The sequence below is a fragment of the Syzygium oleosum genome, unplaced genomic scaffold (assembly GCF_021117445.2).
Source record: "Syzygium oleosum isolate NSW1041296 unplaced genomic scaffold, Sole_v2.1 Sole_v2.23, whole genome shotgun sequence".
NCBI lineage: Eukaryota > Viridiplantae > Streptophyta > Magnoliopsida > Myrtales > Myrtaceae > Syzygium > Syzygium oleosum.
Window position 1 is genome coordinate 2,170,221 of NW_026607507.1, and position 28,000 is coordinate 2,198,220.

Sequence of the window (28,000 nt, forward strand, 5' to 3'; positions counted from 1 at the left end):
GTATAATCAAGTCATTTTCTTGATTGCACTTTTTAAAAAAAAAATTGGACTAGATTACATTTTTGTGATGAGTTTCAGGACTTAATTGCACTTTTTGAAACTTTTAAGACTCAATTACACTTTGATGATAAGTTTAAGGATTTATAATGCACTTATCCTTATAAATAAAGACCTATGTAATTAATAAACTTTCATCGAATATTTAATCATGTTTTTGTATTTTTTATTCTTTCACAAAATCAAGCCCTAACTATGGTCTTCTTTCTTTTTTTTTAATCGGTAGTGGTCCTTAAGATTTCAATACACATAAGAATATGTTGACTTACATTGCCGTGTATGCACAGGCTAGATCCAAAATAGCGAAACGAAACAGAAAATACAAAAAAAAAATTTAAAAAGAAACATAGGTAAGAGAGAGGAGGAGAGAGAGAGAGAGAGTAAGAAAGGAGGAGGGCTTAGGCCACCGACGGTTGTCCACCGGCGATGGCCGTTGGCCCTCACAGAGCTTAGCCTCGAGTCCACGGCTATTATTGCGCTTAGGCGAGGGAGGCCACTGCCTACGTCGAGAGGGAGAGGGAGCATGGCCATCACTCCATGCTTCAAGCACTACGACTTCGCCTTTTAATGGTGCTCGTAGTGGCGAGTCACATGGCCAATCAGAGGTGGGGGCTCGGCTCTTCGGCATCGCGAGTAGACTCTCTCTCTGTCTCTCTCTCTTTCTAAAAGGCAGTGGACGCCCTCAACATGAGCACGGTGAGGATCGCCAAATGCTGGCTAAGCTCACTAAAATAGCTTAGAAAGAGTACTTATTTCACGAAAAAGTATTGACTCTACGCTCATAACAATTCATAATTTCACGCAAAATGAAATCGATGTTACTTCAAATTCGAAGATATAGACCACTCCAGATACAAAAAAATATGAAGAAAGTTAATAAGAAATAATTGGGTTTCGATACGATTCTGTTTTGGTTTCGAAAAAAGTTAAACCAAACTATACCATACCTTACCATGAAATATAATTTGGTTCAGTTTGGTTTGATCCGATAGTTTAAACATTTTTTTGCTCACCCTTGGTAAGTAAAACACGGAACTTTGAAATTCACATAAGATGATGATAGAGGAATAAGATAACAATTAATGGAAATTTCAACATGTGACCCAACTTAAATTCAACGATGGGACATTGTCAATGGAAAAATAGAATAGGCTAATCAATTTTCCATAGGCGTGCATGTTTGAATAAAGAAAGCTAATTATTCTTCCCCTACTGATGCACACATGTAAATTAGATAGTCATCCCCCCTTGTGAGTCTACAGTAGCACTGTTTTAAAAGTCCTTTTTTTTTCTAACACGTGAAAATCAAAATCAAAATCACAATCCGGACATCGATTAGATATAGAAATCAGATGCAATCGAAGACTAATTATCTCGTTCACTAGGAGCCTGCTTTGAATATTCGGTGGTGGTTACCGAAGGTATCTCACCAAAGCAGAGGAAGCCTAAACTTCCGATTGGGATCGCCCCGCTTGTCTAGGTGAATACACCTAATGAGCTGTCAGGATTGCGTTCCTTATCTTAACGTGCCAGTGTCCGCACGCCTAGCCCCCAAATTGATGAGAAACCCCGAGTTGTACGAAACAGTTTAAGGAATTACTCTGGTCCATACATTAACCAGATGTAGAAATAGGATGCAATCGAAGACTAAGGGTGCGTTTGGTAACTATTCTGTTCCCGGAAATAATTTCTAAGCATTTGAAGGCATTTGGTAACTACCCAAAATTTATATTCCTGGAATAGAAAAAGAACATAAATGCGTCTGGTAACTGCATAAAATTTCTTTTTATTAATAATATTTTGAATTTTTTAATATTTCTTTCTTTTTTTCTTCTTCTCTTTTCTTGATCGATGGCCAGGTCGCTAACGCCAACGATCGTCCACAGGCCAGGGCCGACGAGGGCGTCGCGACCCTCGCCCGCCACAGGCGAGGGCCACCCTTGCTGGCGAGGGTGAGGGCGAAGGAAACACCCTCGCAGTGTCCTCGTCAGATCCGGCAAGGGTGGCCCTTGCCCAAGTTGTGAGGGTCCAACCCTCGCCCTCGCCGACCACCGACCACATGCCAAGAAAGAAGAATAAGAAAAAAAAAATTTCTTTTCTATTTCTGGTTCTTGTTCCCAGCATTCTTGATTCTAATTGTGTTCCAAAACTGATTCTAAAAATAAATTTGTGTCCGGAAACAAAATATTTACCAAACGGATTTTTGTTCTGTTTTTTGTTTTTGAGAATAAAAGAATAAAATCAGGCACTATTTGACCGGTTATCGAACAGGCCCGACTATCCCCCCGATGAAAGTAGAACTCCGATGGGGACCGAAACGCAACAACACACGTGGGCTTTTCCATGGTGAAAACGGCAAGATCGCTGCCCCGCTTGTGACCGGTCACGCCGACCGACCACGTTTTGTGGACCACCACGAAACGGGGGCCCCTTCGAGAAAAAGCTATAATCAGACAAAGAAAAAAGGGGAAAGAGAAAAATCTAGAACGTCCATTTGGTGCGTCACATGGAAAACGTCTCCAGAGTAACTAACTCCCCACTTTCCAGTCCACGTGTCCACAGCGAATTGGAAGCAGAAAATAAAAGACTAATTCAAATTTTGTAACCACGTGACTCTCCATCCAATTCAATTATTATTCGAGAAAAACCCACAAATAACTAAAATTATATCTACCGTGACATATTTATTCTAAATTTTTTCTCGTGATATAAAAAATCTCAAATTTATACCTATGTGACACATTTACCCTCCGTCAAGGATCCGTTAAATAACTATTCAATCAAACAACGTCGTTTTTTATTATTTCTAATGTCCATGTAGGCAGATTTTCAACGGTTCTCATTGATAGAACTTTGATGGAGGAGCGTAAATATGTCGCACACGTACAAGTTTAGGATTTTTGGTGTCACGGGAAAAGAGTTTTGTGGCTTTTAGCCTTATTATTCCGGTAAAACTGCTAATTCATAAGAAGAGTTTCGAAAAACATCCTTATATTTCATCTTCTCATGAATTTGCATCTCGCGTATTGAAAACTCGCCATCAGACATCCTCGATTTTGCCGTTCCATTTCAAATTGCATCTGACCTTCGCTCCTATTTACAGATTTGCAGCGGGGGGGAAATTATTAGTCTCCCAAAATGCGTTTCCGTCGAGCAATAATTAAAAAAAAAAAACTCGCCGATCGAGAAAGCAAAAAAAGGAGGAAAATGAGGATCGATGCTGGCGGGAAAAGATAGACAATGACTTTGATGATATCGGTTGGGCCTTCGCTTTCGACTGAAAGGACGTTATGATTGGGTCAACCTCAGCCAGGCATGGCCCCGAAGCTTTGATGTCGTGTTCGTTCGTTCGTACGTACCACATGTAAAATGGACTCCCTCACGTGTTGCTCGCCCAATCTCTGGGGCTTGCGTTTCTTTGTCCATATATGAAAAATTAACTCCCGACTCGAGCTCATTAAAGTAAGCAAAAAACAGGGAGACACAAAAGAGCAAAAGGATATGTGATGATTCTCTATTCTCCCGAGCCCGAACCATCACGATACCTGTTTTTCTTGACAGGTCATCCGAACCGGGAGTAGGCTAAGGACTCGCATTTTTCGGTCCGAGTCCGTCGACATCCAAAATTGTCCAAAGTGTCCAATCGACGCTTTCAGATTCAGCTAACAGAGAGGTAACTGTCAAGGAAGCGGAGGCAATATAACCGTCGAGTAGTGGAGTCGATAATCATGATTGTAGCCGTTTGTGTAATCGTCAGTTATGGATTATAAATACCTCAAGTATACTTTTTGCAAAGCCTAACCCCCAATGCATCACAGTACTCAACATTCTTCTGCAAATTTTTGTTTCTCTTTTTTTTTTTTTGTAATTTATACGGCCGTACATGATTATCTCTAGTCTCCATACACTTAAATTTCCTGTCATTTATTTTCCTGTCCAAAATCAACAGCAGACTATTCACGCCCTTTGTCAATTTCCACGTTTGAAAGGATTTTCGTCAATAACTTTTTGGTGAAACATCTCTTTGGGGGGACACGTTCCGTTGATTCAAGGCGACTACAATTGCAACAGCAAGAAATCAACAAGAGTCCGTCAAGGGTGTTAGCAAGAACAACCCCAGCTGCCGCGCAATGTGAGTCCTCGGCACCTTAGTGAAGATCCGTTGGGGGAATCTGCACCAACTCCCAGTAAAATGTCAACCACGAGAGAATTGCTCGAAGAGCAGCGAAATGATATGGCTAATTACATTGTCGGTAACTTTTCGGTGAAACAGGATTGGCTCGGATCTTTTTGACGCCACTAACTTTGTATGGTTAGGATTGTGCCTTGTAAGCTCAGATAAATTACTATGTGGTACGATATGTGAATTGTTAGCTCGTGTTGCTTTCATTAGAGGGGACGCAACTATGGTCTACGGGTCATGTCTTTCAGGGTCGTACATGTACAAGAGGACCCGCGTTTTCTCCTACACGCATAAACTAAAACTCAAGGTGAAATTGTGGATTCGATGGTTTCCACCTGGCTAATTAACATTTGCATTGATCTATAATCTAGGGATAAAAGTAACTATACAAAAGAGATTTTAAAGGTTTTATATGAGTATGATTGGAGATTTATAACTTTTTCATTACCAAACTAAGCTTCCAATTCCATAGGGTCATAAATGATATTTCTCTCCTTTGGAATCATGAGAAAACATATCATATAACACTTTATCATGTGACGCGCTAACTTGATATTGCTAATCAATTGAATGTTTCTTGCAAATGGCACATATGGCACGCTGACCAATGAACAAATCCCGAAAATAAGAACACTCGATAGAATTGGCGATACCGCATCAGCAAGGTACGAGTTGTTAATGTCACGTGCATACAATCTCATTGATTAAGTACCAATTCATAAGAAAAGTTTCGAAAAAAAGCATCCATTTATTTCATCTTCATATGGATTCGCATCCTGAGTTTTGAAAACTTACCATTGACTTTCTTAATTTTGCCATTCCATTTCAAATTGCATCTAACATTCGCTCCTATTTATAGATTTGCGTTGGGAGAATTAGGGTGCGTTTGGTTCAGCTTTCTTATGGAGCTTTCGGCCTCTAAAGGCCCTTGGGAAAATGCTAGGGGTGTTTGGCAAATTTTCCCAATGGGCTTTCGACCAAATATTGGACTTGGGAAAGCAGAAAGTCTAATGCTGATTGGGTTTCAGCATCTGGCTAAATGTTGAAACTAGCTTATTCTTTTTTCTCCAAAATTACCCTACCAATTCTATAATTTTTCGGTTTTGCTCTTCGTTATTACTGTTCATCTTCTTTTGCACGAGGGCGGCCAATGAGGGCCGATGGGGCTAGATCGGACCAGCAAAAGGCTTGCGAGGGGCCGGTGAGGTCGCACGCACAACCCTAGGCCCCGTCGCCTGGGGTCGAGCGACCCTGGCTAGGGTTTTCAATTCACGTGTTGAGCAATAAAAAGCAGACTCGCCGATCGAGGAAAATAAAAAATAGGGAGATAGAAAAAAGAGGAAAACGAGAATCGATGCTGGCCGGAAAAGATAGAAAATGACTTGACGATTTCCGTTGGGACTTCGCTTTCGGCTGAGAGGACGTTGAGATTGGGTCACAGCAGCCAGCCATGGCCCGAAGCTTTGCTGTCGTGTTCGTACTCGCAAATAAAATCGAATCCCTTATTAGCTCGCCCAATCTCTGGGCCTTGCGTTTCCCATCTTTTCCTGTAGCTGTAGGACCAACAGGAACCTCTTTCTTTGTCCACATATGGAACATCTACCCCCGACAGCTCTCCCTAGAAAAAATCATGACAAAAGCATCTATCCACACTCGATCTTCTTATAGTCATATGATTTTAGCATGCCAAAAAAAAAAAAGGGATACATAATAGAGAAACTGGATATATGATGATTCTCTATTGGCTCCCGAACCCGAACCTGAACCTGAACCCGTCACAATACCTGTCTTTCTTAGCCTGTCATCCGAACTGAGAGTAGGCTCGATCCCAGAAAAGACTCGAAATTTTCGGTTTGAGCCTGTCGACACCAAAAATTGTCCCGAGCGTCCAGTTGACACTTTTGGATGCAATTGACAGAAAGAGGTAACTGTCAAGGAAGTAGAGGTGACGTAATCATCGAGTAATGGAGTCGATAATCTTGGTTGTATACGATTGAGTAATCGTCAATTGTGGATTATAAATACCCCCGAGCGACTTTTTGTAAAGCCTAGCCTCCAATTAATCACAGAACTCAACATTCTTCTATAAATTTATATTTCTCTTTACTTTTCTGAAATCTACACTACAGTGAACACAATAACTTTCGTTGGTTAGGCGCTTTTGGGATTGTGTGGGGCGAGCCTTGTGATTTAACCTGGGGAATATGGGGGTTGTTGTTTTGTTTTCTTAAAAAGAGGAAAAAAAAAACGCGATTATCTCCGATTTCCATACCTTTAAATTTTCTGTCATTTATTTTCCTATCCAAAATCAACAACGGACTATTCACATCCTTTGTCGATTTCCATATTGATCCATTTTTTGAAAAAAATTTGGTCGGAAACATTTTGTGAAACATCTTTTTGGTGGGACATAATTTGTTGATTCAAGGCGATTAAAATGGCAAGAACGAAAAATTAACAAGAGTCCGACAGCAACAACAACCCATTTCCATAAACTGGCAATGAGGATGCCGCACATTGTGAGTCCTCGGCTGCTGGAAGAGTGATTGGGGCTAATTGACAAAAAGATGTCGATCTTCCAAGGCACCTTAGTGAAGATCCGTTGTGGGAATTTGCACCAACTCCCAATATGATGTTGACGATGAAAAGATTGCTTAAAGAGTAGCGAATGATGTGGCTAATTATATCTTGAGCCACATGTTGGATACATGCGATCAAGCCAATAATCATTAATACTGTGAATGACGCTCTATCGAGGCTAAGATCATCCAATCAACTAGCAACATTCAAAGCCAATATGATGGTATCAAGGTATGTTCTTAGTTCCTTTACTTTTAATAATGGAAACAATGTTCGTTAAAATAATCTAGTTGGTAAGAACAAATCGGTAAATCAGGTTGGTCGACAGATTAGTCAAATGCCGAAAGTTGAAAATGTCAAGTCAATGGTTGTTATGGCACCGCCAAATGCCAACATCTCCTTTAGGTCGAACTTACCGATCAATGTCGATATAAATAACCGAACAATGCCAACATCACCGCTCAGGAGCAAGATGACCAACCAAATCCTCAATTAAATCCATCACAATTTGCCACAGATATGTCGAGCAATAAAAAGAAAACTCGCCGGTCGAGGAAAAAAAGATTAAAAAAAAAGGAAAATGGGAAGCGATAGTGGCCGGAAAAGATAGAAAATGACTTTGATTTCGGTTGGGCCTTTGCTTTTGTCTGAAAGGACGTTGAGGTTGGGTCACCCATTGGCCTGAAGCTACAGTGTTGTATTCGCACTACATTTAAATGGGAAAATGACATAAAGAGTCTCTGAACTTTGACCCAACGTGCAATCGGATTCTTAAACTTTTAATTTATTCAATTTAGTCCATGAACTTTAACCCAATGTACAATGTGGTCCCTAAACTTTTAATTTGTTCAATGTCATCCCTGAACTTTTGGTACATATTCAATTTAGTCCCTAAACTATATGAAAATGTTCAATGTAGTCTTTCCATTAATTCAAGTTCAGGGACTACATTGAACATTTTCATATAGTTTAGGGACTGAATTGAACATGTACCAAAAATTCAAGGACCACATTGAACAAATTAAAAGTTCATGGATTATTTTGAACCTTAAGATAAAGTTCAGGGACTACATTTTGGGTCAAAGTTCAGGGACTATTTGTGTCATTATCCCATTTAGAATCGAATCCCTCACATGTTGCTATCCCAATCTCTCGGGCTTGCGTTTCACATCTTACCCACGGGACTAAAAACCTCCATCCACACTCGACCCTTATAGTCATATTCTTTAGTAAGTATAAAAAGGGAGACAAATAGAGAGACAGGACATATGATAATTCTCTATTCGATCCCGAACCCGAACCAGTCACAATACCTATTTTTCTCAATCTGTCATTCGAATCGGAAGTAGGCTCGGCCCCAAAAAAGACTCGGAATTTTCGGTTCGAGCCTGTTGACACCAAAAATTGTCCCAAGTGTTCAATCAACACTTTTGGATGCAATCGACAAAAAGAGGTAACCTTCAAGGAAGTAGAGACGACATAACTGCCGAGTAACGAAGTCGATAATCATGGTTGTAGCCGATTGGGTAATCGTTGATTGTGGATTATAAATACTTCAAGCACACTTTTTGTGAAGCCTAATCCCTAATCAATCACAGAACTCAACATTCTTCTATAAATTTATAGTTTCTCTTTACTTTTCTATAATTTACATGACTGGACACGATTATTTCCAATCTCCATACCTTTAATTTCCCGTCATTTATTTTTCTGTCCAAAATCAACAACGGGTTATTCACATCCTTTGTCGATTTCCACATCGATTTGCATTTTGAAAAGTTTTTCGTCGGTAACATTTTGTGAAACATCATTTTGGTGGACACAATTTGTTGATTTAAGGCGACTAAAATGACAAGAACGAGAAATCAACAAGAGTGCGAAAAATGCTATTGGCAACAACCCATTTCCATAAATTGGTAATGGGGATGCCGCACATTATGAGTCCTCAGCTGCTGGAAGAGTGGCAGAGGGTAATTGACAGGAAGATGTCCTAGGGCACCTCAGTGAAGATCCGCTGGGGGAATTTGCACCAACTCTCAGTATGATGTCAACCATGAGAAGATTGCTCAATGAGCAGCGAAATGATATGGCTAATTACATCATGAGCCACACGTCGCATGCGATCAAGTCAATGGTCATCAATACTGTTAATGATGCTCTGTCAAGGTCAAGATCATCTAATCAACTACCAACATTCAAAGCCAATCCGATGGTATCAAGGTATGTTCTTAGTTGCTTTGCTTTTAACAATGGAAACAATGTTGATTAAAATAATCTAGTCGGTAATAACAAATCGGCAAACTAGATTGGCCGACAGATCAGTTAAACGCCAAAAGTTGAAAATATCAAGCCCTTGTTGTTATGGCACCACCAAATGCCAACATCCTTGTTAGGCCGAACTTACTAATCAATGTCAATATAAATAATCCAGCGATACCAGCGTCACCGCTTAAGAGGCAAGATGACCAACTAAATCCTCAATTAAATCCAACACAATTTGCCAAAGAAGTTAGATAAGAATTGGGTTTAAATAGGAAAATTGTTAGGCTTGTTTATAGGAAATCTTATTAAGAATGGGTTGATAATTAACATTTTCGTAGAGGTTTTAAAATTCCCAACTTTACCATCTTCATTGGCAAAGATGAATAATTGACCATTGAACATGTCAATCAATTTTTAGCGCAATGCAGTGAAGAAGAATCGAATGAATTTTCAAGACTTATGTTATTTCCTTTGTCTTTGTCAAAATCTTATTTCACTTGGTATACTAATTTATTACTTAATTCGATGTGTAATTGGGCAGAGATGAAAAGACCATTTCATTCTCAAATTTATTAAACAATACCTGAGGTATCAATTGCTGAATTGGCTAGACTTTATCAACATAGCAATGGGTTAGTCAACTAGTTTATTGCTCGGTTTAAGAAGGCTAAGAATAATATGCCTCACTTCACTCTCTGAAAAAGAATTTATATATTTGGCATTTAATGGATTGAATTTAATTTAAGAGAAAGATTTAAAGGCCGAGACTTTGCCGATTTATTTTAATCGATAATGAGAGTGTCTAAGTATGAGCAATTGTTTAAAGACATAGATAAAAGGGACACATGAAGGGTTTCTATGAAACATGGCTTTAGTGGAAAGATATGAGTCAGATGATGAATGTGACCAAGATGAAATTAATTATCTTTTTTTTTTTGGTCGAAGATTATCTAATTCAAAACAATTGAATGATCGATAAATCATTCAATTCTTTTAAAAGTGGGCATATGTTGACACAAAAAAATGTTCAAGCGTTATGTTGACATTCTTGAATGCAATCGGCATAGAGGTAACCATCAAGGAAGTGGAGGCAACATAATTGTCGAGTAGTTGAGTCAATAACGGTGGTTTAGTAGAGTCGATAACCGTCAAATAGTGGAGTCAACAATCATGGTTGTAGTTGTTTGTGTAACTGTCGATTATGGATTATGTATACCCCAAGTGTACTTTTTGTAAAGCAGAACCCCCAATCAATAACAGAATTTAACGTTTTTCTGCAAATTTATTTTTATCTTTACTTTCTTGCAATTTACATGATTGCACGCGATTGTCTCCGGTCTCCGTACATTTAAATTTATTGTCAATTATTTTATCGTCCAAAATCGACAGGGGACTTTTCACATCCTTTTATCGAATTCCACATCGTTCCACATTTTGAAAAAGGTTTTTGTCGATAACTTTTCGGCGAAATGGATTGGCTCGGATCTTTTTGACGCCCCTAATTTTGTATGGCTAGATTGTGTCTTATAAGCTCAGATAAATTACTATGCGATACGACATGTGAATAGTCAGCTCATGTTGCTTTCATTAGAGGGGACCCAACTATGATCTACAGGTCATGTCTTTCAGGGTCGTACATGCACAAGAGGACCCGCGTTTTCTCCTACACGCATAAACTAAAAGTCAAAGTGAAATTGCGGATTAGATGGTTTCCACCAGGCTAATTTACATTTGCATTGGTTCCATAATCCAGGGATAAAAATAACTACACAATAGAGATTTTAATGGTTTTATAAGAACAAGATAGGAGATTTATTACTTTTCATTACCAAACTAAGTTTGCATTTCCATAGGGCGATAAATGATATTTCTCCTTTCAGGTCGTGAGAAAATATATTACATGACACTTTATCAAGTGATATGCTAATTTGATACCACTAATCACTCGAATGTTTCTTGCAAATTGCAAATATGGCACGCTGACCAACGAACATATCCTGAAAATAAGAACACCCAATTGAATTGGCGATACCGCATTAGCCAGGTACGAGTTGTCAATGTCACATACGTACGATCTCATTAATTGAGTTGCTTTTGTGGGGGACGTTAATAATTCATGACTGCTATGAATGCATGGCGGAAAAGATCCTACGGGGGTGAGGTGATTCTTGATTGGAGTTTTTCTGGGCCAACGTGCTTGGCGAGACAAGTCCATTTATTTCGCGAAAAATTGATGATTTGAAAAAAAATAATCACTTGAAATAATTAGCCAATGAAAAGTGCTTTTATTATCGACAACAATTTATATCTAAATATTTTCGTGGCGAGACAGGGATGAATGCTATGAATGCATGGGGGAAAAGATCCTATAGGGGTGAGGTGATTCTTGGCTGGAGTTTTTTTGGGCCAGACATGCTTGGCGAGACAGGTCCATTTGTTTCGCAAAAAATTAATAATTTGACAAAAAATATATCGCTTGAAATAATTAGCCAATGGAAAATATTTTCATTATTGACAACAATTTATGTCTAAATATTTTCGTGGTGAGACAGGAATAAATGCTATGAATGCATGGTGGAAAAGATCCTACAGGGGTGAGGTGATTCTTGGTTGGAGTTTTCTTGGCCAACATGCTTGTCGAGACAAGTCTGTTTGTTTCGCGAAAAATTAATGATTTAAAAAAAATAACACTTGAAATAATTAGCCAATGAAAAATATTTTCATTATCGACAATAATTTATATATAAATATTTCATGGACGGTGAATATATTTTTCGTTTATCCATTTTTGTAAATGATACACGCGACTACTTTTAAGAAAATTTTTTTTCAAATTTCCGCAAAATAAATGGAACCTAGACAGGTCCTATATAGTTAGTGGAATCAGCCCGACAAGTGACAGTAACTCAATATAATTAGCAAATTGTTACTGATTAGTGATGGGTTTGTGTACATACCACTAATCTAATCTCTCACACGATCAAAGTTGAAACAATCTCGTATTCGGGACAACTCCCTTGTCCATGATTCAGCTCTAATCTTACACAGTCTCTAGCGAATCTGTTGGGCCAAAAATGGGCTTTTGCCTTTGATGGGCCTCAATGTGCCCTCTTCTTTTGAACATCTTCCCCTCATTCTTCTCCCCAAATTTCATCCCTACATCTACGTGCTTGGCAGCACGTAGGCTCGACGCCCTTGAGACACGGTACACAATCGGGTGTGCTGGCGACACGCATCATGCACGCATTGCCGCCCGCATCCGCTGAATTCGGAGATGTCCATGTCTTTTAAATGTTCGATTCCTGTTGCGTGAAGTTCTTGTTGTGAAGAAAGATTGTAGGAACAAAGAGAAGAGAAGATGTCACAAGAGCAACCGAGACGGAATGAAGCAGAAGCTTGCAGGCAAGAAGAACGTGGTGCCACCAAAGACAACCCTGCAATTCTCAATCAGGTGATTTCAGCTCACTAGTTGTTTTGGTATGATCGTCTCTGTAGGTAAAGTTCATTTTAGATGACGACGGTAGGATTTCCGACCATAATATTAGGATGAGAAATGGCTGCGCTCGATTTTCGGCTAATCTAATTACGTGTATCTACTGATATAGCACACGAGTATCGTATTATGTAGCAGGCAAAATACCATTTCGGATAGGTATGGAAGATGGGTCTCCTCTAGAGGTCTCTTTCTGGAATGTGCGTTTAGTACATTGGACCTTGTTGATGCATCCAGTTTTGTAGCTAATCATTGGTCTATTCATCTTAGAGCATACATATGAATCATCAATTGTGTAGGTATAAATGGAGTCTATACCTTGCATATCTGAAGAGATTCAATTGTTCCACCAGCTAGGCGGTGACAATTTAAGCTAGAACAACCCTGTTGGAGGAAGGACAGATCCAATAGACAATCGATCATCTCAATTGATCATAGATAATCATGATCGACGATAGCGTACGCATATTTTTAAATTTGTGCCTATATTGTTATCTGCGAGTCAAAACGGTAGATACGCGAAATTTTTTAACTACGGTACTTAGAACAATCACGCTTCATTCTTTTCCCTCAAATTCTCGAGGCAAATAAACTTTGTGTTATTATTCCCCCTTTTTGTTCTTCACAGATCTTATTTCATGTTTTTCTCACAGGTAGTTGGTAAATGTAACCACGACAAGTTATGCGATATCGTGACCGAACGGATGCAGCTCCACGATGAATTGAAGGATAACCTCGTGTCCCTCTCCGTCGCAGCAGCTAAAGATAACAAATGCAAACGTAGTTAACTGAAACTCGTCTTCTCATCGCCACCACGAACGTGTATTACGCATATGTTTACCGTGTGATTGATAGAGTAGGTCCCCTGTTGTCCTTTCTAGGTCTTTCAAGACCCTCCAATGTTCTCTTCAACGTTGTAATTCACACTATGTTTGTACTTTTTACTCGACCCACGACAACAACAAAAGCTATGCCATGTTCCGATCGTGGGAATGATTGAAGAAACATCATAATAATGCAGAGAGATGTGCAACTGCATAATGATGCATTGTCCCATCGACTGCTAACAACACTAAACAAAACCCTAGATTTAGATTACAAAACTGAACAAAACCCTAGATTAGAGAGTCTGTGAAAGTGAAACTTTTCCCCCTAGATTTCACATCAACATGGGGGATTGATGTGAAGTGGTGGGTTAGTGGGCATTTAAGAGGATGTGTAAGTTGGTGTTGTGCTGGATGGTGCGATGCTGATGGGGCATCAATCTTCTCCAAAACGAAGTCCCAGCTTGTGGACATGAAACATGGGCAAATAGATTGGGACAAAGAGGGTGGGGGGGTCCCCATAAATTTGGGGACATCTCTCGCTTTCGAGTTTCCAACGTCAAAAAGAAAGAGAGATGCGAAGGGATATGTGGGAACAAGCCAGAGCTATCTGCACCACTATCTTCTAAGTGGCTCCACTTGAATATATTCTCTTTGCATACATACAAAATATACCCCACGCCCCGCCCCCCCTAAATATATAGGTCGACAAATATCAAATATCGTTGTATTCGCGTGGGTGACTCGAACTTTTCAAACTAAAGTCTAAATTTATGAGTCAAATTGTATTAGTTTCAATTCGGCTTACTTAGATTTGAATTTCTCTCGATATTTTCTCGATGCTGGCAATTCGTGTTCACGTGTCATATTCTGATCTCGTAACTGTGCGGAGTTATGTCATCCATATTTTTCTGTTAACTATGCTATGAAACTTATGTACGTTAAATTCGTGTGGTGGTCGTTTTGTCCGATGATTGTATTTTTTTTTTGGTCAAAGTCCAATTATCGTATTAACATATGTTGTCGGAAACTGCCAGCCTTATATTTTTTATTTGGCATGGTATTGTCTCACATGTTTACAGTCAAAGACAATCTTATATGTATAGAATCAGTGGATACTTTCCTAATAATAGCCAACTTTCGTATCATAACGTTGATTTAATATCACCTAGTTTTACTCATGTTATAGCTATCCTCTCAGAAAGATTATTTCCAAAAACTAACTCTCTCTCTCTCTCTCTCTCTCTCTCTCTGTCTCTCTCCAACATGCAACTATGTGAGGAAAAGATAGAGCCAGGATCTTTTGCAACTCAGAGAAGAGAGAGAGAGAGAGAATGGACACATTAAAGTAGAAGAGAGCACTATGATGCTTACTGAGAATATCACAGCTGAGATGATGGTGATGACGACGATGAAGGCATTTTTGCACCGCTCCACTTGTGCTAAGAAAAGTTGCCAAACAAAAATCTTCCTGTGACCACACAGGGGATGTCTTGGCTTGGAATATGTCGTGTGTGGCATAACAGTCTGCGTCCTAGATCAAATTTCAAGAAACAAAGTTCTATCTCCCCCCCTGCAGTAGGACGTCCCCGCTTTATCGAAAAATGATTTTGCTTGTTTCATCACGTCAGCCATGTAAAAAACACGCCGGATAGTTTCTTGCGCTTTGCACTGATCATAGGATAAATTTAAACAAATGGTTTGCCTCCTAAATGACTGGAATGGTGACCCTTCTTGTATGGCATCAAGATCCCTTCGAAGATTTGTAGGGCAACGACGACCATGCTGTCTTAGGGTCCAGTCAGTAGTACCTGATCGGTGAATTAATGCTGATATTGACTTCCACAAAGCAACAAGAAGACTCCTAGGACATCTCGTCTATCCCGCAATTGTGCCAAAGTCTATTAGCTCATCCTTAGTGGCATCCTATGTAGGTCGAGATGGACTAACATTTCAAAAGCTTCGACATTTGCGTAGCGACATCGTTGAGGTTTCTAGCAGGCGAGTTGAGTCGATGTCATGTTTTTATTTCCTATTTGATGCTACTTCATCGGAATATATGATAGAAAAGATGTCTTGGTCGATTTTCCCAGACTTCATGTGACCAAAACTGAAGTTTAACATCGCGTGTTTTTTCATGTAAGCATCATTGAATGGCAGTGCTCTTTCACTCTTGTTTAGGGTATGATTTATTAGTTGACATGTGCAAAACAAGCACAACTTGCACACAGAGAATGAGCATTAGCACACCCTAGTGAAGTACTACTCATCAGCACTTCCCCACCAATCCCGACTGAAGAATTCGATGAGACTTGACAGAACCACTGCCATTTCCGTGCTATTTTGCATCAGTGACGCCATGAACAGTGTCAATGAGCATCTTGTCTTTGCTTTAGTGCTGGAAAGTCGTTGCAAGAGAGGAAGTTGCTTTCACTCAGTGCTTGATAGAATATGGAGCAGATAATGAGCAACAAAGCTCGCTCTTGGCGTAGGCATTGACAACCTAGGATGCAAGGGGTGCGACGCACTTATAGACCGAATCATGGGTCCTTTTAGTTCAAGTAGCAGGGACTACAATTCAGTCGGCTCGACATGTTTCTGCTATTGGAAGTAGGAATAAGCAGCCATTAACATAGGACTGTGGACTATAAGAGCTTCAGGATGTTGTAAAGCAATTTCTATTTGCATAGAGGAACTCAGTGGATGGAGAACGATCAACTCGATCTTGCGCAGAATTCTTGGGGAAGGTACTTGAAGATATGTCATCAACACTCGGCATTTGAATTGATTCTGTTGTAGATTATGAACATCAACCAAGAATTTCAAATTTTCTTCACTCTCTTCTCAAAGGAAAGACCGCCATCCTGAAAAACACCGAAAATTATGCGAGTTTATTTCAATGGTGGGAGATCAAATGGAGCAGTTCGAAATTGTCTATTCTAGAGAAGTCCAATGGAAGGCGAATTTCAGATACACTGCGATGACTACTAACTTCAATTAGATGCCAACAATAAACCGGAGTGTGTAAACGAAAAGCTCGAATTCATCGGTGAATTTGGTAGAGCGAATGGTTAATAAGAAAATACGGACCATTTCCTGAGACATAATTGAAGAATTTAAATTAACAGGACTAAAAGAACAGAAAGTCTAAAGAAACAAAATATGTATAATTGTAGTCCCACTATCAACCCTTTCCCATTACAAATCTCACCTCCATCAATACCATCAATTCTGCGCTTCTAATGGTGTTAGCTCCGGTTCTTCCACTTATAATACGCAATGTACAGAAATTTACAAGCGTACTTGGGAAGAATAGTAAATTGACCATGTAACTACTGAAAATTGCAAACAAAAAATCTCAAGGACCGAGAGGGTGGTCTTCTTATCAGGCCAATTACGGCAGATTCAACATAAGTAATGGAGCCAGCTTCATCCATACTCGTTAAACCCTCATAGTAGTTGTAGTAGTAAACTCATCAATGAGATGAGTACATAAATCACCAATTAGCCAGATACGGATCAAGCAGCCATTCAATGTCTTCCCACTGAAGAGTATGACCCCTTACCATCTGATATTAGTGGAAATACAAGCTTCCAAAGAGCATGGCCACTTGTTAACCTGCCATTATTTTAACAAGACAGGATTAGATTTACCCATGTATCTTTTACAGCATTTCTTATAGGATTTTCGCAACCCTAAAGTACACATCATGTCCTAACTCCTAAACTGTTGCAAAGTAATAATCAAGGGATTTCCTAGTTCATTACATATCTGGGAGGACAAATGACAAAGTGACTAACCCATTTTGCCACTTAAAGCATCATTTGCAGCTCCTCCACTATATTGCCCATTGTTATTGCCAGGCAGTGTATTTGTTTGAATCTGTTGTACAGTCTGAGGGCTGAACTTGAACATATTCATGGGCTACAAGAAAAGTTCGATACATGATCAAGGGACCATAATCAACCTCAAAGCGCCACAAAATATTTCTATTGCGTAAGGACCTTCAAACCTGTGATGCGGCTTGCATGTGGTGGACGCCCATGTAACGCGCGAATTGCTCGGGAAATGAGGGATTTTGCATCTGATTCTGAAAATTGATGGGATTCAGAACTGGAGTATGGCAAATTACTGACTGATTCGGGTTTGGAGCCATTGGGATTGATTGATCAACTACCGGGACTTGAGGCAAATGCATATTGTTGGATACAGTGGGCAAAGGCGGTGGGCACATCGTCATACCCATTGAGGACATATAATGCTGTACTCCAGGAAACATCATTGGAGCCATCCCACCTCCCATCCACATTATCTAAAACACCGAGAACCCAAGGGTTTTTAGATATCCATGAAATGATTAGGTGCTGCTTTTTCCCGAGTTTTATGGTCAAAATGTAACTTCAACCACAACGAATATGAGGCTAACCACTTAATTCTCCAAACAGCAAGTGCTTTTTCTAAAAGCAGCCATAGAAGGAAGAAGATTTCACTCGACAATGAAAGGGAAGACATATGACCTCCCTCATATTGAGCTGGACTGCTTATCTAAATGTTTTCTGTTCCATGGCTCCAGAAAGTACCACATACCTGTAGCTGCAGCTGAAGAGACTTCAAGTATTCAATAGCTTCATCAAGCATTGATGCTTTGTCCGTCTGCCAAAACAAATCAACCCACTTATGAGCATCTCAAGTACAATTTTTGCTGCTACCTTCTCTTATAATACAGAATGAGCCATTTTTGTATCTAGAAATACGTTTGTGGGCCGATTTATCGTCACTTAGCTGGTTACTCATGGAAATTATGTGTCTTGGCATGCAAAAGACTATCAATCCCAGCACAAATTGAAAGTGCAACAAAGAAAATGGAATTTATTATCCAACAGAAGCAATGATTTACAAATTCCGTGAGAATCAAAAAATTATCAAATTGTGTTAATAGAACAAAGGAAGACCTTGTTACAGTGAGGTATAAGCTCTTGCAATGCCTTCATCTTCTTATTGATCCTATCCCTCCTCCTCTGCATTAACGTCCCAACAGTTATGCCCAATAAAATTGCAGAGTAATTTGGTTTAACAGACAAGGAATGTTCATGGAATTGCGTCCACACCCTTTCAGAGAGGTTATGCACTTCGGCAGCACGGCTCCTGCGAGTTGATCCCGACCTCGTTGCTGGCTTCTTTCCACTAGCAGCTTCTGGTTCAGCAGCCTGAATAATTCCGATGTTAGGTTCAACAAAATGAAATTTGATTGAAAAAGAAGAAAGAGGGATCGTTACTTCGCTTTGGCACTCAGATTCCTCATTATCTCTGCCCTTCCTCTTGTGGCTGCTCGCACCAGCGGATTCCTTGAGGGTTCCACCAAAACTACTATCTGATCCACCGGAAGATGAAGTAAGAGTCGGCTCAAGTGTCTCTGTTTTCCTCCCCTCACTCTGAGAAACTACGCTTTTATGGACATCTTCCTTAAAAGTCCCGGCAGAAAAGCCAGCTGTGCCAGCAGCATTGCTTGATGCCCTACTAAAATCTGGGTCATTGACAATTTGGTTGCTTCCACAGTGGCTAGACCCAACTGTCATAACCGAACACTCTCGAGCATCGCCTCCAAAGTGAAGACTAGAAGGTCTCGGATCACCCTTGACAGGAACTGCGAATTGAGAAAAGTTCACAACCTTTCCCAGGTTTCCAGAGACATTGTTTTGTTGAGCGGATTTGGCGAACTGAACTCGTGGAGGTGGCATTTGGTTCCCAGAAATTTCAGGAACAAGTGTACCCTTAATGGTGGATTGCTGGTTACTTGTATTTAGGGCATCATCTGAACTGCCTAATTTCACGATCTTCTCTGCTTCGACTTGCCTGACTGCCTTATCGATCTCCATTGGATGAGGCACCGGTAATTCATTGAAGAAGTTCAAACAGAATTCCTTTTCAAAAGAATCTTCAACAGGATAATGGATCCATGAGACTGTCTCGTCATCTTGAATCAAATTGCTAGAATTCCCATAAGACCCACCGCCTCTCATAATCGGCTGATCATGTTTCTGCAATTGACTGTTCTCATGCTGGTTTGAGCTCGGCTTTCGATGGTTTTGACTGTGCATAACAACCTGGCCATTCTGCCATAGTAGCTCCACCAGCTCCGGGTCAGACCTGACCAATTCATCAATGAAACTGAATCAATCCAAACTGACATAGAAATAGAGGGTGTCCTTTGTGTGTGTGTGTGTGTGTGTGTGTGTGTGTGTGTGTGTGAGAGAGAGAGAGAGAGAGAGAGAGAGAGAGTACCCAATGTTTTTCTTCTGGTTGGTTAAAGGGAGATCATACTCAAAGTTCCAATCAGGAAGGCAAGGATTCATAGCTGACCACCAGATACAAAAAGTTTCTGCACAGACACATAAAAAAGGAGAATGAACAAAAGGAGCTTTAAACAAAACTGAGCAGAGCATTTAATTTATAGATTATGCCGTTTAGGGACCTTAATTAATTTAATTAACTGATTCTTAAATGGTTGACTGGGACACGAAACCGAAACAGCAAAAAAGGATCACCGCCATTTTGGGAAGTACAGCAATCAACGCATGAGAAAAAGCAAGAGGGGAACAATTACTTAATCGGCAACCCACTTAACTGAAGTTTAAGACAATGATATTATTCTTAATTCAGCAACAGTACCTTTTACTCAATTGTTAATTTGACAACGAAAGACAAAAAGATAATCAAACATCCCCAATCTACCCGTTTCTTCAAACAGAGAAAAGAACGATTAAAGAAACAAAAATTTCTAGAAAGAGAAAGAAAGAGCCATGAAACACAGGAGCTGAAGCTCTCGAACACCCACTGTGCTGCAATTAAGAAATTGATTAAATATTTGGAAAAGATATGATCCATCCTGTCCTAAACCAACAAGACGTGAGACGCCCATGAACCAGTTGAAAACTTCAAACCAGAAAACAAAGAGAAATTCGAGGGAACAAACTAGACTTCAGAAAGGAGGAATTTTGTCAGACACCCAAAATGGAAAACTGGGAATGGAAATCAAACGAACCTGACCAGAGCCAATCTTTGACTTGTTCTCAGCAGGGTAAAAAGAAAGAACAACCTACGAGTCTTGCAAGTTCCAATACTGTCTCTCTCTCTCTCTCTCTCTCTCTCTCAGAGAGACCAAGAACAGCAGTTACAAAATGATTAAGTAGTGAGAAAAATGAGAGAACAAAGAAGACCAGAGACTTTTAACTCCAGTTAGAAAGAAAAGGACAGCGTAGAGAGAATCAAGAGGGGATGGAGGGTTAGGATTATGCAATAAATTGTGTACTGTAGCGCACAATGACCTTCCACACAGCATTGAATTTAGTCACCCCCCAAAATGCCAAAAGAATAACCGAAAAAAACAAGGAAAACTGTGCACAAGGGACCACAGTGGTTTAGTATTTCTTGTTTTTCTTTTTTTGGCTTTTTTTGGGGCTGATCTGGCTTGGGAAATCTACTTCTTCTCACCCATTGGAGGTGCAATCTGAAGATGCACAAGGGTGGTGCCACGTGTGCAGTTGCCATTGTTATTTTATTGGTAATGATAGGGGAAAGGATTGTCAGAGGAAAAAAGATTTCTGAGAAACTTGCGACTACTCATGATTCATGGTTAATACAGAAAAAACTTGGCCCAAATCTAGGGAGACTTGTTCATCTGGACAAGCCATGTTGGACAAATGGAGAGGGTAATTGCAGATTCAAGAAAATGAATTTCTGATGCTCACATGCATAAATAACGCATATAAAGATGGATTATTTTAACCCTTTTATATTAGCTTATTTTAAGGTTTTCAGAGCCAGGTTTCATCGTGTGTACACACGTAAGGGGACATTGGGTGGCAATGTTCGTTTGTTCTTATCAGGAAGACGATAAGGGTGGCTGAGCAGCAATTGGGGGAACAAAGATGATGAGGATTTCATTCTCTTTTGGGGGGGGGCAAAACAAATTAGTTGTATAGCATCAAGGCAACTTGGTATAAAGCTTAGGTCTTGATATTACTTTGCGGAAAGAAAGGGATCGGTGACTGAAAATGAAGAGGAAAACATTGTGAAGTGAACAGAAGTTGAGAAGATTTTGATCATGAAGATTCTTATATAGGCTTGACATGTGTACGAGTTTTTACATAGAAAGTAAGATTATTGTTCATTTAATGATTTGTAACGACATGAAATTCACAAGATATATTGTGAAAGTATCATAATCAGATGTATTTGTCATGCTAGTTTATAGTCGAATTCGTTACTTTGGAATCTTCATTACCTCTGCTGGCCTATCTAGGGTCAACTCAACGTCCAAGCCACCGGGTATTTCCATAACTTTCTGGTCCCTGCAAAATCAGAGAGATTCTCTATTATTTCATGTATAATAATGCGGCAAAACATCATGAATTATGGAGTCTTGGAGCAAAATATATCGGGTGTGGTCCATACACCAGGGAAGGGACCAGCTTCAGGAAAGAAGAGATTCATGAACTTCGTCATCTCTAGAACTTGAGGGGGAAAAAAACACATGGAAAACAAATGATTTGGACCCCGTTGGTCCATTTTTCATATGAAAGTAGGGGATCACACTGCTTTGCCCAAAGATGCCACCGCTTTTAGATGGGGATGCATTTCTGAGCTATAAATATTTTGTTTTTCTTGAGAAGGAGTTGTTGGGGATAGGAGAGGTCATTAAATATCCCAATCATCTTCATGGTTTACATCTTGCACCAGAAGGGAATAATCACTCGGCAAGATCATTGTATCCACCCATTTCGCAGCCTTACTCTGATGTTTTATTTCACGTCATATGGCCGGGCCAACTCTGCGTCTATGTCCATCCCCCTCATTTATGATTTCCAGTTAAAGACAGGCCATCCATGCTATAACCTCGGAGATCCTAGAGAATTCACTTCGTCTTAACCTAGTCTCGAGAGTTTACGCCGGGTTGAAACCCAACATAATTCGATCCATTCCTGCAATGGAATCCAAGTCGACGTCGAGCAAATCTCTGGGAATCACTATCTCGGCATCTTTGATTGGAGCATTGCCTTTTATATTATGCTGAAGACCTTTCTCAGAGAAGCTCTAAGCTCTCATATGGCCAAGAAGATGGAAGAGAAGCAAAAAGCATATGAGAGTGAAGGGAAACAGAAAGGAATAAAAAAGAAGAGATGTTCAGATTCAGACGCATCTGATTAAATGTGGATAAGGAAGGGAAAGAGGATGGCCCCATAAGATTGCCAGATTCTTTGTCAAGGAATTTGACTCTGTGTCCCAAGAAAGATGGACCCAACCATTTGAAAGATGGACCGATTTGATTGACACGAACATATCAATCTCGTGATTAACTTAATTGCTCAATGATTTGATTATATCACGCGACAAGTTGACGTGATTGCGAATTTCGCGGAGTCGCTTGGTAATGAGCGACGATAGTAGACGATTTCGGGGAATGGAGAATGCCAGTAAGGTCATTAAGATCCTTAATCTCCCTTCAGATCACCTTATTTGAGACTCAGCCCTTTAAAAGACAGAAATTTGATCCTCAAAACAGTTCGAGAGAGAAGTTCTTTTCTCTGTTCACGCACAGCTGATTAAGAAGTCCTTTAAACTCGTTTTGGGATGCACAGACTTCGTTATCAAACGTGACAGGAACAACATAAGATGTCTCACTGATCATTCCACATCTCATGTGCAATAATAAGTTTCTAATGACAACGTATTCGCTTCTCTAATTTTGCATAGCTACTTTAACCATATGCACCCCCTATCGCGGCTGATACGACAATTAAATCACACTTGTTTTAATTTATTTGCTTACTCCTGGCTAGAGGATTTTTCTTTTCAAATAAGTCCCCATCACGGTATGAAACTCAAGGTTGTGCAAAAGGCCGCCTATTCATAGCCATGGTAGTGCTCTCCAGGCGACACTAATATGGGAATCGCAAATTTTATCTCCTCTTACAAAATAAATGATTCGACAGCTACTGTGACTCGGCGAAAGCGGTAGGTTTTCAGTAAGATAGCAATGCCATATTGATGCCCTTTCAAGGAATTTTATATTGTAATGTTCGTGAACAGAGAATTTTCCAATGACTTCCTATGTCAAAAGATGTGATGAAAGAGACCGCCTCTTTGCTTCCTCAGGATCATAACGCCCACTTCTGATTGCTGGGGACTTGCAGTAAATTACTATACCGGTATTTTGATATCGATTGGTAATGAGAAATCTGTAGTTATATAATGGCAGGGACTCACAGTAAATGACACCGGCTTCACAAGTTCTCAACCGGGAAGCCTACAACAGGTCTTATGTCTGAGGCCAGTGACCGCAGCTCATCGACCTCTTCACCAGTGAGTCTCCACCCAAGTGCACCCCCGAATTCACTTGCCTGTTCAGCATTTTTGGCTCCGGGAATGGGGACTACGTTACCTTGTGCTATGAGCCAATTCAGGACAACCTACCAAGACAGAAGGCACGTATTAACTAGTCTTTTCCATGAGGAGCTCGTTATAAGACACATACATGGAATGCCAAACAAAAACATGAAGGGGCCGTACACGTGGTATGATGCAGTGATGCTGTGTATGGTTTGACGAGTGTCTTGGTGCAATTTGAGTACAAGAATAACGCAAGACGACACTGATGCAATGCAAATATATGCAAACTGCTTTGTCTACTGCTCATTTTCTGCACTCTTAACATGTGGTGATTGCTTAGTTTGCGGTTCCTTTTTAGAAGAAAGGAGTATAGTTACCTGTGTTGGGGTTTTCTTGTAGCTGTCTCCTATTTCATTTATTCTATTCAGCAAAGGTTGTAGCTGCAAGCATTGAGAAATCTTCAAGAATGAATCTCAGGAATTGAGGGATGAAAGTAATTTATATATAGCGAATGGTTTACCCTAGTGAGAAAGTCAGGGGTGTAGATCTGACCACGGGGGCCACTTGGTGGATTTTCTGGGGTATATTTTCCAGTAAGAGCACCTGCATAAGTTGAACCACCATGTCAATCTTCAAAGCCCGTTTAAGAACAGAGGAAACTAGAGATGAATAATCAACAAACTATAGTACACGCCTAATTATGTGTTTGACAATAACGAAATGGAAAGTTGAAATACGAATCAAGGTTCCCAGTCTTTTTAATTCCCAACTTGACTCACACTAACTAGGCCAAGCAGTTTACATAATGAAAGCATTATAAATTAGCTCCCTCCTAAGCACTTCTCATTGTCACTAAAGACCATAAATCTTTTTCCAAAGTAATGAAACATTGCTTGCTTTACCAATAACATGTTCAGGGTGGGCCAATTCAATCTTTCTTTTCAAGTTAAAGCATAACCAAAGAACCTAAAAAAGTGCAGAAAGCTACTTTATGCAGTTTCCATTTACTCATTGTGTATTATTGTCCGGAAAATAATAAGTTATTAAGATGTTATGATGACTAGCCTAAAAATTCCAAATTATTAAATTCAAATGAATGCAAAACTGGAGAGGCAGCTTCTCCACGACTGCCAATGCGGAACAGATCCTTACCCTACCATCGTCCTTAACAATAGCTTCATTGACTTTCCCCGGTAGACAAAAGCAATTGGCACTTACCTTGAGCTATTGGTGAATATGCAATCAAAGTGATCCCAAGTTCATCGCTGGTAGCCTTCACACCATTCTCCTCAGGTGATCTGTATATAAGGCTGTAGTTTACTTGGTTTGAAGCTAGTGGTATCCCTCTCTGCTTAAGCTTCTCATAGGCATCACGAAGTCTCCTTTCTGGGCATTAGTGAACATATCAGAATATGCTTATTTATGAAGTAATAGTGGACAGAGGATTTAAACCTCATAATAAGATACCTTATCTCTCTAAAAATGGGAAAAAAAAGAGGGTAGCAAGTTGCCGTGAAACAGTATCTATAAGCATGCTTTGGAAACAAGGAATATACCGCTGTAGTTGGAAACTCCAACTGCTTTCACAAGACCTTGCTCAACTGCATCTCCAAGACCATCAATGTACCCTGACAATAATTTTTCAGCAAACTTGTCTTAGCTATCTCGAAGAGTGCCCAATGGAACAAAATGTGTTACACATAGACAACCTTCATTTCCCCATACTCCCGGCCTGAGAAACAACAGATTTCTTTCATTAGTCACTTTTCTTAATATTTATAATAGGATGAACGTAGGCAAGTATTACACAAGGCCCAAAGGTGCAGACCAGTGCAATTGGTATAGGTCCACTGAATCAAGTCCTAGGCGACAAAGAGAATCTTTGAGGGCAGTAATGACACTCTGACGGCCCAGTCTCCATGGCAATGCTGCAAACTTCGTCGCAACAGCAACCTCAGTTTCTGGATCCTTTTCTTTCCTTTCCTTTATGAATCTTCAAGAATTCAAACAGCAACAATCACAACTCATGTCAGAATGACTAGATGAAACTCTACACGACCCAGAATATGGTTATACCTGCCCAGTAGAGTTTCTGAGTTTATAGCACCAAATGACATCTGCAAAAACAAGACTACAGTGATGTACATTCTCTTGGATTACAGAATTTCCATAAATTTATCGAACAAACAGAGCAGTCTGGATTCACTTCTCACCCTCGACCCATAAACCTCAGCAGTATCAAACAGGGTTATTCCACTATCAATACTGCTGTCAAAAGCGCCCTTTGCAGCCTTCATCTTCCTATCTGACATCAAATCACAAGATAAAGTTTCAACATGAATTATCTCAAGGGATAATCTGAAAACAAGAGTGAAACTACGACATGATTGTGAAGAAGCGGAAAAGTTATCTTAGTAAGTGCTCTCAGTGAAGCGGAGGACTTCCTTTAAATGAGGAGCCGCTAACTTGCTACAAACTTACATTTGCCAAAAAAGGTTAACAATGACCACTTTATTTTTTGTTCACTTTCAGTTTCATCCTTCGAGAGAGACTAGGCAAAGAAGAACCTAACAGTACTAAAAGATGATCCCCCAAAAAGGAATTAGAGAGGTATGAGTCAAAGTTTAAGGCACAGTATCATGGCTTTCGCTTCAGATTGTATTTCAGAAAAAGATGCAGAAATAGAAAACCAAAAATAGGGTAGCTGAAATTTGGGCATCTCTGCAGTTCCGAAAAATCATAAAGCCCAATCATTGTTTGTAAAGCTTGAAGTTCGTGGATAGGGTCCTCGGACCACGTACCTTAGGCACACGCACAGTTCAGGGATTGTGTCTCACAATTTACATAGTTAGTGGTGCAACTAATTACAGGGTGAGTGTACTTGGAGATACATGATTCAAGGATAGAGCAATAAAATGGCCTTGTTCAAGCAAGAGTCAACATTTTACAACACAATGAAAATCGGGATGACGGACCACAAATCTTCATGTTAGAAAACAAAAAGCTAGAATTGAAGCAGCAAATCAATCACATCCACCGAATTTAACATTCATGTGGAGATTCCCGACCAAATGAGCTGCAATGTACATACCACTCTAAGACCCAACAGCTTCAACAAACATTGTCAACACTCACTTCTTTCACTTAACAGGCAAGGCCTCACTCAAGTAGCATTTCAATAGCAACCCAGATCATCAGCATTATCATAACAACTAAGGATGATACTGCTGCGTCATATTACTCGCAACTTAACAACAATATCATACCAACTTTATGAAAGAAAAAAATTTTGCTTCAAAAGAACTCTTGAAAAAAAGAAAGAGAAAATAAAGAGCGCTCCACTAACTTGTAAACAAGTTGAATATAATTTAGAGCTCTTAACCAGGCTTGTAATGTATCGTGATCAAAGAGTCAGCAAGAATGGAATTGTTCGACATAATTAAGCACCAAACATTAAGGAATGAATTCATCAATATTCAGAAAAAAAAGAAGAAAAAAAAGAAACCCATCATGGCCATGTACGGCGAGCTCAATTACCATCCCATTGGAAGTTGTTCCAGTAGCTGGTGTCCCCCCAAGACCAGGCCCCGATCCCGAGCCTCGTCACCTTCAGATCGGAACCCCCCAGTTTCACCTTCTCCTCCCCCTCCTCCTCCGCCGCCTTCAAGGTGGCGAAGTCCCCCGGCGCGACGGCCCTCACCTTGCGGCTCCTCGCGCGGTCGGCGGCGGCGAAGCACGCCGGCGCGGCGCTGCTCAGGTGCAGAGCCATGGCAATCCCCCTCCTTCAACTCCAACCGACCGACCCTCCACGGCCGAGACTCTGCCGAAGCGAAAGATGCCTCCTTTCTCTCTTCCTGTCGCGAGCGGAGGCGAGAAAACCAATGGGGTCTCGGAATCTTGATAGCCGAACTCGACCAGACACAGAAAGATAAACGGAGAATGCAAAGAGAGGGAGAGAGAGAGAGAGACGAAACAGAGCAGAGTGTTCAGACAAGTGTCGTGAAGAAGAGAGAGGGAAGAAACGTGGTCTTCGCGCGGTCCACGTCGGACTCACTTTTTGCTTTGCTTGATTTATAAATTTTGAGATTATTTTTAACGGTCGAGATTTGTTGAGACGTCGAGGGCGTGACCTTCACCGTGCATAAAAGATTTCGTTCCTCCGAATGATGGCTTTTTTAAAATGGGAAAATGGCACCAATGATTCTTGATTT

The 28,000-nt window shown here is 40.2% G+C and overlaps 2 protein-coding genes and 1 long non-coding RNA gene across 4 annotated transcripts; 1 reads left to right on the forward strand and 2 right to left on the reverse strand.

Moving 5' to 3' along the window:
• Nucleotides 1–12,243: 12,243 nt before the first annotated feature.
• On the forward strand, nt 12,244–13,519 carry LOC130134725 (uncharacterized). Its single transcript, XR_008814255.1, has 2 exons — nt 12,244–12,533; nt 13,229–13,519. It is a non-coding gene; the product is annotated as an uncharacterized LOC130134725 (long non-coding RNA).
• Nucleotides 13,520–16,547: 3,028 nt separating this feature from the next.
• Nucleotides 16,548–20,625, reverse strand: LOC115682778 (transcription factor PIF4). 2 transcript variants are annotated; one of them, XM_030607112.2, is made up of 9 exons: nt 20,448–20,625; nt 19,683–19,779; nt 18,677–19,547; nt 18,509–18,607; nt 18,353–18,418; nt 17,988–18,053; nt 17,413–17,712; nt 17,201–17,324; nt 16,548–17,018 (listed from the first exon to the last, which is right to left on the reverse strand). In XM_030607112.2, the coding sequence occupies exons 2-9, from the start codon at nt 19,751–19,753 to the stop codon at nt 17,014–17,016; spliced, it is 1,602 nt and encodes a 533-aa protein (XP_030462972.1). In that variant the 5' UTR covers nt 19,754–19,779; nt 20,448–20,625; the 3' UTR covers nt 16,548–17,013. The 2 variants fall into 2 exon arrangements, with proteins under 2 accessions (XP_030462972.1, XP_030462970.1); XM_030607110.2 differs by having other exon boundaries at nt 20,443–20,623.
• Nucleotides 20,626–23,419: 2,794 nt separating this feature from the next.
• LOC115682815 (uncharacterized oxidoreductase At1g06690, chloroplastic) lies at nt 23,420–27,779 on the reverse strand. Its single transcript, XM_030607164.2, has 10 exons — nt 27,327–27,779; nt 26,003–26,094; nt 25,866–25,906; nt 25,618–25,782; nt 25,499–25,521; nt 25,346–25,417; nt 25,008–25,175; nt 24,310–24,392; nt 24,167–24,229; nt 23,420–23,869 (listed from the first exon to the last, which is right to left on the reverse strand). The coding sequence occupies exons 1-10, from the start codon at nt 27,556–27,558 to the stop codon at nt 23,684–23,686; spliced, it is 1,125 nt and encodes a 374-aa protein (XP_030463024.1). The 5' UTR covers nt 27,559–27,779; the 3' UTR covers nt 23,420–23,683.
• Between the last annotated feature and the right edge of the window lie 221 nt (nt 27,780–28,000).